Here is a 9934-nt window from a genome sequence, read left to right as displayed (position 1 = left end):
AGTACAAATGATTCTTTAGCAAAAAGGTGCTCAGTTTCACTCATAAGGAAAATGCAAATTTAAACCACCACGAGATCCCATTTTAGCCAACAGATTGATCAGGATCAAAATATTTGATCATAGTGTTGGTGACAGTGGGGGGAATCAGGAAATATGGCCGCTCTCTCACATATACAGCTTGTGGGCCTGTAAGTTGGCCCAGCTTCTGCGGAGATCAATTTTGCAATATTTACCAAAATTAAAAATGCAGAAACTCTTTGCATCAGCAATTCTAACTTCTAAATATTTATCCTACAGATATATTTGCATATGGGTGCACAGATTTATACTCTGGGAAATTCACAATAAACATTGTTTATGATAGCACAAGATTGAAAGCAACCTCAATGTTCCACGCTGGGGGACTGACTACATAAATCATGGTTCATCCACATAATGGGCTATTCTACGGCCAATAAAAAACCCATGTGGAACCGTCAGGAAGGTAGATGGTTAGGTGGAAAAAGCAAGATTCAGAACTGTGTATATCATACTATATCATACAAGTATTTTAACACACACACAGTTACACAGAATTTAACTGGAAGGAGGGTAAGAACTTCCTAATGGCGGGACTTCCTTGGTGGTTCAGTGGTTTAGAATCGGCCTTCCAATTCAGGGGACTCGGGTTCGGTCCCTGATCAGAGAACTAAGATCCTACATGCCCAGGGGCAACTGAGCCCATGTGCCGAAACTAGAGAAGCCCGTGAATCGCAACAAAGATCCCAGGCAATGAGAGACCCCACATGCCACAACTGAGATCCAGCTCAGTCAAATAAATAAATATTTTCTTAAAAAAGAACTTCCTAATGGTAATTGTCTCCAGGAAGAATTGAGAAATGGTGGATAGGTGGGAATAGAATGTAATTCTCTATAAACACTCTTGAACTTTTAACATTCATATCATGTGCTCTTATTACTTATTAAAAAAAATTTTTTTTAAGATAGTCAAGGTTGCTTGGGGGGAGCAATTTGATAGAATATCTGGTGCTAGCAATTTCATGTTTAAGGATTTCCCCCACACTCTGAAATACCCTGAGAGTGCCACGCTGCTCACAGAGCCATACTTGGGTAATCATTACCCGTAATAGCAAATCATTAGAAATAACTTAGATGCCCATCAGGAGGAGAGTGGTCAGGGTAACTGTGGTACATCCTCTGCTGAAATACTCTCCAGTGAGCAGTGAAAATGAGATAGGTCTGTATGTGGCATGAGGTTAAGTGAAACAAACACCCACCCTTATAAAAAAAGTATTATATTTTAAAGTTATACATGTTTGTTTCTTAAAAGAATCATATAGTGCATTACTTCTCCAACTATACTCCTCTGGCCACCTCCATCAGAATCCTATTGGATGACGACTTCCCTGGGGGTCCAGTGGTTAAGAATCTGCCTGCCAGTGCAGGGGACTCCAGTCTGATCCTTTGATCCCTGGTCCAGGAAGATCCCACATGCTGCAGGACAGCTAAGCCCCTGCACCACAACTACTGGGCCTGTGCTCTGGAGCCTGTGAACCGTGACTGCTGAAGCTTGTGCGCCTACAATTTGTGCTACATAAGAGAAGCCACGACAATGAGAAGCCCATGTACCACCCCTGGAGAAAGGCCACACCCACCAACGAAGACTCAGCACAGCTAAAAATAAGTAACCCCTTCAAAATTCCTGTTGGACATACAGATTCCTGGGCTCCACTCTAGAATTAGTCACCCCCAATCCTCGATGGTTCACAAGCTCCTGTGACTCAGATGGCCCTGGGTTTAGGTGATGTGTGGGCCCCAAGAGGGCAGGGGACCTCGCCCATTCTCAGGGTCCCTAACAGGGCTCCTGAGTTCCTTCCTCCTCCCTCTGGACCAGGCCTTCAGCGTCCCTGCCCCATGCTGATTCTTCACTGAACTGCTTGGATGATTCTGCGAGGTCCCTGCCTGTCTGGTTTGCTGATTTCACAGCCAGCACTTACTAGGGACTCAGAGGGCAGTCAGTCCTGCCCTGTGCTGGGGGGGTCCAATCCCTGGCTGAAACTCACTGAACACTCTCTAACCTTCTGAAATGGGGAATCCCTGCCTCCCACTCTGAATCCTGGGGTGAAGGAGCAAGAACTGGGGTAAGGGGGTAGAGGCCTGATACTTTGCTGTCAGTTTCTCCCATTCCCACCCAGCAGGGAATGGAAAGGAAAGTTCTGCCATAGAGTTGACAGGGGAGCCCTGAGAGGGCCTGCACCTGAGGGCAGCTGGGGAGGCAGGATGTGCGGGGATTGGGCCAGAATTCAGGGCCTCGGAGACCGAGGGAGCTGGGCCAGGGCTAGAGTCACCCAGGAGCATGAGAACCACCAGGGGCACTAACCATAGAGGTGGGTGCCTGCGGATCAGAAGGCCAAGAGGGGTCTGGAGTTCTGAGTTTGCAATAAGCACCTCCCCCAGGTTACTCTTATACTAGGGAGCAACTAACTTTGGGATGCCAGGGGAAGTTTCTGAGCATTCAGGGCAGGGCCTGGGGAACCCCTTTAACTCTCCAGACTCCCTACTGGCCCAGTGGTTAAGAATCTGCCTGCCAAAACAGTCCCTGGTGCGGGAAGATTCCACAGGCCACCACAACTGCTGAGTCCATGTGCCCTGGTTATTGTTCCACAAGAGAAGCCACTGCAATGAGCAGCTTATGCACTGCAACTAGAGAGCAGCCCCCGCTTGCTGCAACTAGAGAAAGCTCGTGAGCAGCAACAAAGACCCAGCACAGAGAAAAAAAAACAAAGAAAGAAAGAACTTCCCTCTCTCAGGTCTGCTGTTTCTCTGCTACCCCCCCCAGTCCCACCCCTGGGCTGCCACTTTCAGCTCTGCTCTGAGGTCAGCACAATTTGGCTGTGGCTTCTACATAAAAATCACAGCAATATTAACAGAAGCCAGAATTTTCCAAGTGCCTCCCAAGTGTCTGTTGTGGGCACGTGGGTGCTTTGCTATCGTTAAGAGGATCCCATTTCCCTCAACAGCTTTATTGAGATATCATTCACATACCGTACAGTTCACCCATGTGAAGTGAAAAGTGAAAAAATGAAACTGAAAGTCACTCAAGTCGTGTCCAGCTCTTTGAGACCCCATAGACTATACAGTCCAGGGAATTCTCCAGGCCAGAATACTGGAGTGGGTAGCCGTTCCCTTCTCCAGGGGATCTTCCCAACCCAGGGATCAAACCCAGGCCTCCCGCATTGCAGGTGGATTCTTTCCCAGCTGAGCCATAGGGGAAGCCCATTCAAACTGTTATGATGATTTACATTGTATACAATTTTCTGTGCTGTGCTGTGCTTAGTCGCTCAGTTGTGTCCGACTCTCTATGACCCCATGGCCTGTAACCTGCCAGGCTCCTCTGTCCATGGGGATTCTCCAGGCAAGAATACTGGAATGGGTTGCCATTCCCTCCTCCAGGGGATCTTCCCAACCCAGATATCAAACCTAGGTATCCTGCATTGCAGGTAGATTCTTTACCGTCTGAGCCACCAGGGGTGGTGTTAAAATTTCATTGGTTTTTTGTTTCTTTACAGAGTTGTGTGTTCATCACCCCAAATAATTTTAGAACCTTTCCATCCCCCCTAAAAAGAATCACATACCCAATCAACCCCCACTTTCCTTCCCCCCAGCCCGGGCGACCTCTGTTCTGCTTTCTGTTTCTGTAGATTTTTCTATTCTGGACATTACACAGAAATGGAATCCTACAGTATGTAGCTTTTCGTGTCTGGCTTCTTTCACTTAGAGTAACGTTTTGATTATCACTTAGAATAATCCATGGTGTAACAGATATCAGTACTTTGTTCTTTTTTCTTGCCAAGTCTCAGTAATGTTCCACTGTCTGGACACACCACATTCTATTCACCCATTCATTGGTTGATGGGTATTAATGTTGTTTCCACTCTGGGGCTATTATTTATGAGTGAATAAATAATATGAGTAAGTATTCATGCACAGGTTTTTGTGTGGATATATGTTTTCAGTTCTCTCGGGTACATACCTAAGTGTACAATCGCTGGGTCATATGGTAACTCTACGTTTAACATCCTGAGCAACTTCCAGACTGTTTTCCCAAGGAGCTGCATCATTTTATCATCCCACCAGCAGTGTATGAGGGTTCCAATTTCTCCACAGCTTTGCCAACCTTTGTTATTCTGTCTTTTTTTATTAGGCATTTTTATTTTTAGCTAATTAATTTTTTTGGCTGTGCTGATCTTTTTTGAGGTGTACAGGCTCTTTGTTACACCATGTGGGCTTTCTCAAACTTCAGCACACAGACTTCTCTGGTTGTGGCTCAGGATTAGTTGCCCCGCACCATGTGGGATCTTACTTCTGCGATCAGGAATCAAGCCTGCGTGCGCTGTGTTACAAAGCAGATTATTAACCACTAGACCACCAGGGAAGTCCTGTGTTTTTGATCCTTGCCATCTTAGCGTATGCCAAGTGGTACTTCATTATGATTTTGATATACATTTCCTTGGGAGTGTTCCCATTTTACAGAAAAGGAAACTGAGACTCAGAGAGGTGAAGAACATTCCCTGGGGTCCTGAAACAATCATGGGCAGAGGCAGGATTCTATCCCAGGCGCTATCTCTCCCCTGAGCTGTATTCCCAGCGGAGCAAGAAAAAGCCCTCTAAGGAGGTGGGGACTCCCCTAAAGAGTGAGGGGACTGTAGATGAGATACCGGCCCTTGGGAAGGTAAAATGAGGTCCCGTGAAGCCTCAGGATTTCCTGTGGCAAAGTCCTCCCTGGCACAGTGTAGGTGATCAGGACCTGTAAGAATTGTCACCGCGCTAGCACGAACCTGTACCCCCCAGACCTGCCCAGAGGGACCTGGGCTTTTCAGGCCTGCCTTGCACTTGGGGATTTCTGGAAGGGATCATGTTCACTGAATAAAGGGACCATGTTCACTGACTGCTGGCCTGAAAGGACCATAGGTCACAGACCATCCAGACCAGGGATCCTACAACCAGTCCGAGCCCTGCCGGCTTCACAGCCTCGTTGATACACATCCTCATTCAACCAGCCATCCTCCAGCCTGCTCTTCTCCGAACTTCAGCTTCCTCATCTCAAAACTGAGGATACATGTCTCCCTTGGGGACTGCTGTGGCGGTCAGCACAGTGCCTGGGGCACACTTGGTGCTCAGCCAGCGTCAGTCATCATTTCCAGCATCTCCCAAACCCTGCTCTTGAGGAGGCTCACTCAATCTGGCTGGCAGGGGAGCTCAGGGACAGGCAGATGCTCAAGCTCCATGTGGGTGATGCCAATGGTTTCTGTAGGGGCACAAAGGGGGTGCCATCTGGGCATGCTGGCTACAAAGGCTTGACTGATATACCCCCAGGCAGATTCTCAGCAGGACCGAAGTGGGCAGGACTCTCGACTGGGATGAGCAAAGGGGAGTCCAGAACCCAGGGCATGATGGAAGCAACAGTCAAGCTTGGCAAAACAGATTTCATTAGCTTAGCCTCTCTGAGCCCATTTCCTCAACTGTAATATGGGGGTGTTGATACCTGGGGAGAAAATGAGATCCCTAAAGTACTGTGCCCAAACTTCCCGACTGACCAGTCCACGTGCTCACATGCAGGGCCATTGATTACAGTGCACCCAGATGGGACCACAGATTCTTGTCAACAGTATTAATGGATGAATAAATTGATAAGTTGTAGGATTGTCAAGCAGTAATAAAAATGGACACATTACAGACACATGAAACAATCCAGATGAATCTCACAAACATAAGAGTGTATGAAAGAATAGATACGGTATGATTTCATGCATATAAAATTCCAAAAATGTAGATAAAACTCAACAGTTTTGTTTAAGACGACATACATATAGGTAGTAACACTGTAAAAAAAAGAACACTGAGAATGGGATTACCTTAAAAATTAGGGTGGTGGTTCCCTCCGGGAGAGAGGAGGGGTAATCTGGAAGACACACGGTAGGGGGTTCTTCTCTGGGGCCGCCTGGTGAGCTGGTAACTCACCCTTACTTCATTTATAAGTTATTTATTCACAAAACAGTGTAAACATGTTTTTTGTTCGCTTCGGCATGGGTAATGATCTCAAAATCAGAATAATTCAAGTGCCTGGTAATTGGATTGGCGCTGGACGAGGGCTGGTTTTCTTTCTCCTTGAGCCCCTACTGGAGTTCATTCTGTGCTTGGGGAGTGGAGAGCAGGAGCGAGATGGGACTGAGTGAGGCGCGGGTGTGGGCTGGCCTCCCCCTGCCCATCTCCCCCTCCCTGGCGGCGCTGTTCCCAGACGTGAATGCCCCAGAAAGACGCTGCCCAGAGGTTTTTGCTTAAACCGCTTTATTCAGGTCGGCTGGTAGTCACGGACTGGATCATGTGTACAGGGTAACCCACACCCCCCCAGGCAAAGCCTAGGCCTCTCCCACATCCCCCGACTCCATCGCTGAGGGGTGGCCAGAGGTTCCAGCCAGTTCTGAGGGTGTGTGGGGCTCAGTAGAAATATTTACAAATCACCAAGGGGGTGGGTGCCCCCCTGCTCAGGAATTGTGAAGGGATTTGGTATGGGGGGGCCCTTGGCTCCCAACAGCCCCAGGCCCTTGGGGGGGGGGTGTTCAGCATGGGTCCTGGGAGGGGGCTGGGATGATAGGAACTGGCAGAGGGGGCTCCTGGGGAGCCTTGAAGACCCTCCAACAGGTCCCGCTGGTGCAAGACTCTGCGTGGGGCCGAGGGGTCAGAGGGAAAAGGCCCTCCTTCTGACTTGCCATGAGAAGGGGCAGATCCTGGGTCCCCTGCCTCTCCGGTGGGTGGGACAAGGGGCTGATTCTTAGTAGGAGGCTGAACATGAAGGACCTACCTGCAGGCAGGGGGAGGGGTCTCCCCGTCCTCCCAGCACCCCTGTGAGCCACTCGGCTAAGGGATCACGGCTCTCCTGGGGGCCTCTGTGCCTCACTCCTTCACCAGAGGCCCTGATTCTGCTCAGAAGATTCAAGTCCACATTTGGGAGGGGTCACCGCTCCACACCCCGGGGTCCAAGCAGGGGATGGGAGGAAGGAAGCAGAGTAAGGCTGGGAGGTCCCCGGCTTGGGACGGGATGGGGGACAAGCAAGCAAAGCGAAACACTGGACTCAACTGAAGCTGGTGACGGATGGGGGGCAGCCCGGTCCCGGTCTGGTGCCCCAGCCCAGCGTTCCGGGGCGGCTGTCCCCTGGGTGCCCCGGGCCACCTTCTCCAAGGAGCCAGGTCGCGGCGAGGGTCTGAAGGGGGAGGGTTGGGCGGGGCTTACATGCTGAGCCGAGGGGTGGCGGGCGCAGGGCCGAGGAGGGGGCCACAGGCCGTCTCGGGGATGGGGAGGAGCTGGACCCGGGCAGCCCCGTCCCCGGCGGTCCAGCGGCTCCTCGTGCACTCGATACAGCCGGAGGGGCGCGGGGCCGGCCGGCGGCGAGCTGGGCATCAGTCTAGAGGCTGCAGGCCTCCTCGTCCACCGAGCGCTTCCGCAGCTCCTTGCCGGGCTTGGGGGGCGGCGGGGCGGGCGCGGCGGGCGGGGCCTCGGGCAGGTGCAGGACGGAGTTCTCCCCCGGCTGCACCCGCAGGTAGGCCTTGACCTTGTGGTGCCGGGCCTTGCCGTCGCTGAAGTCGATGACACGGCACTCGTAGGTGCCTTCGTCCGTGGGCTTCACGCGCGACAGGCGCAGCTTGTGGGAGATGTTGCTGCCCACTACCTTGACCACCTGGGGGCGACACAGAGACAGTGACCTTGGCCCCTGGAGTCCAGGGCCCGCTCCGCAAGCGGGGCCCCACGGACACTCCCATCAGGGCTCGCGGAGCTCAACAGCAGAAAAGCCGAAGCAACTTAAGTGTCTATCAACAGATCAGATAAACAGGCATTGGTCCGTTCATTCAGCGGAATATTACATAGCAGTGAAAAAGCATGAGTTAGAACTAGCCCGGTTAGAGCTCAGGGATATGCAGGGTGAAGAGATCTCATTGCAAAACTTCTGCTGTGTGATTTTCAGCTTTTTAGTTTGAATTACGGACTCAGAGAAAGTTACAAAGAGGTCAGAGTCCCCTGTCCTCTTCTAGCTTCCCCAGTGATGTATCTGATAGCTGAAAAAAAGAGAACTTTGCCCTATAAAGTGGGGGTGGTGTGAAAGGGGGCTTCCATCCTTCTTATCCCCTTCTTCCTTAGAGCCAAAAGAAGCCTCTCCTACAGCTCCCACCCCATCTAGACAGAACAGGGGAGAACAGTCCCCAACACCCAGCTGCTGACCCCCATGCTCAGTGATGCCATTACCAGCCAGCACTGCAGGCTCGCCAGGGCCAGGATGGAGCTGAGTGAGCCCCAGACTGGTAGCCCCAGTCCTGAGCCCAGCTTGTCCTTCTCCCCTGGGGGGGAGTGATGGGGACAGATACCCAGCCTACCTGTTCTTGCCACACCCCAAATTCTGTAGGAGGACACCCTTGCTGATCAGCCTTGCAGTGAGGAGGCCAGGGTGAGAAAAAGGACGGTGTCTGAGGTGGTGTGTTCACCATGCAGCTGAGCCCTCACACACATGACTTCTAATCATCCCATCAATTGGCTCTGGCTTCCCTGGTTCCTTCCTCCTGGATGCCAGGCTCTTTCTGACCTCACAGCCTTTGCTGGTCTCTCTGCCAGAATGCTGTCTCCCATCACCTCTTTGACTCCCATTCATTCTCAAACATCACCTCCTCCAAGAAGCCCTCCATCACATCGTCCTGTCTATTTCTTTCCTAACACTCATCACAACTGGAGAACCATTTATTTGTCTGTTTACTTGATTTTTGTTTTTCTCTTTGGCTAAACTATAAACTCCATGAGGGCAGGGATGATATCTATCTTTTTCATCTCAGTGACCACTGCAGAGCCTGATACCCTGTATATAATAATAATGAAAAAAGAAAACATTTAAATGTTTAAATGGACTTACTCTAGTTCCTCCTTTCTCCAAATGAAGTGGTACCCAGATATCATGCTTGTTAATTTTGGGTCACATATATATAATCATACCTACTTTACAGATGGTGAAGTTAAGGCTCTGAAAGATGGCTTTCCCATGGGCATTGAGTCAGTGAATCCAGGTTGCCTTGGCACACTCTAAGCCTTCAAAGGTGTGATGGGCCCACAGAGGGTCACCCAGAGCTGGCAGGGCCATGGGGCACTTCCCAGGCTCCGGAACGGGAGAGAGCAGTGGGCAGCTGCAAGGAGCCTGGCTCACCCTCTCTCCTTCTGACCGTCCTGGCTGGTCATCGTCCCCCGCAAAGCAAGAATACATGGGCTTATGGTGCAGCAGGAGGCAGGAGGTGGGACAGAGGCAGAACTGCTCACCTTCTCTGTAGAACAAGCAGTGGGAGACTCTTCCAGCCGCCCCCCTGGGTGTGGGATACCCCTCCTCCCCGGTACTGGGGCAGGGCCCAGCTGGAGGCCATCAGCCCTGCTGGTTCCGTCACCTCTGACCAAGGGCACAGAGAGGTCCTGGGGCCCTGCCACACTCTCAGGCGAGTTAGGAGACGCCGTTGCAAATGCGCAGCGGGGAGTGAATTACCTCAACATCTGTTTCCCTCACGGATATTAATTATCCTTCATTTGTCAACCCTACAAGGCGCTAATGGAGTAATAATGTGAAGCGCTGGGAGGAGCGCTGGGAGGAGCGCTGGGGAGGGAGCACCACGCATGGCCCACCCCTCCGCCCACCCTTTCCCTTCCCAGGACTGGAAGCTCTGGTCACCAGCTCCCTCCTACCCCGCCACCCCTGTGTGTGACCTCCGCCACTCAGGGAGGAGAAGGGAGACAAGGAGAAGAGCAGGCAGTGCTGGGAGGCTGGATCTGACCCTGACCCGTCCCCAGCACCCTGGCCTCAGTTTTCCTGGGCTGGATTCATCCTTTCAGTCGACAAGACCATGAGCGAGG

At 51.4% G+C, this 9934-nt stretch overlaps 1 protein-coding gene across 1 annotated transcript in view; it reads right to left on the bottom strand.

Moving 5' to 3' along the window:
* Window positions 1–6331: 6331 nt before the first annotated feature.
* The window catches only part of VSTM2L (V-set and transmembrane domain containing 2 like), a 38344-nt gene continuing 34741 nt past the window's right edge, over window positions 6332–9934 (bottom strand). The window contains exon 4 of the mRNA XM_043884596.1: window positions 6332–7736. Within this exon, the coding sequence (XP_043740531.1) occupies window positions 7464–7736 (273 nt within the window). The 3' untranslated portion in view covers window positions 6332–7463. The remainder of the gene's footprint in view (window positions 7737–9934) is intronic.

The sequence above is a fragment of the Cervus elaphus genome, chromosome 23 (genome assembly GCF_910594005.1).
Source record: "Cervus elaphus chromosome 23, mCerEla1.1, whole genome shotgun sequence".
Lineage (NCBI taxonomy): Eukaryota > Metazoa > Chordata > Mammalia > Artiodactyla > Cervidae > Cervus > Cervus elaphus.
Note: the sequence above shows the minus strand (reverse complement) of the source record. Positions and strands in the feature narration are given on the sequence as shown.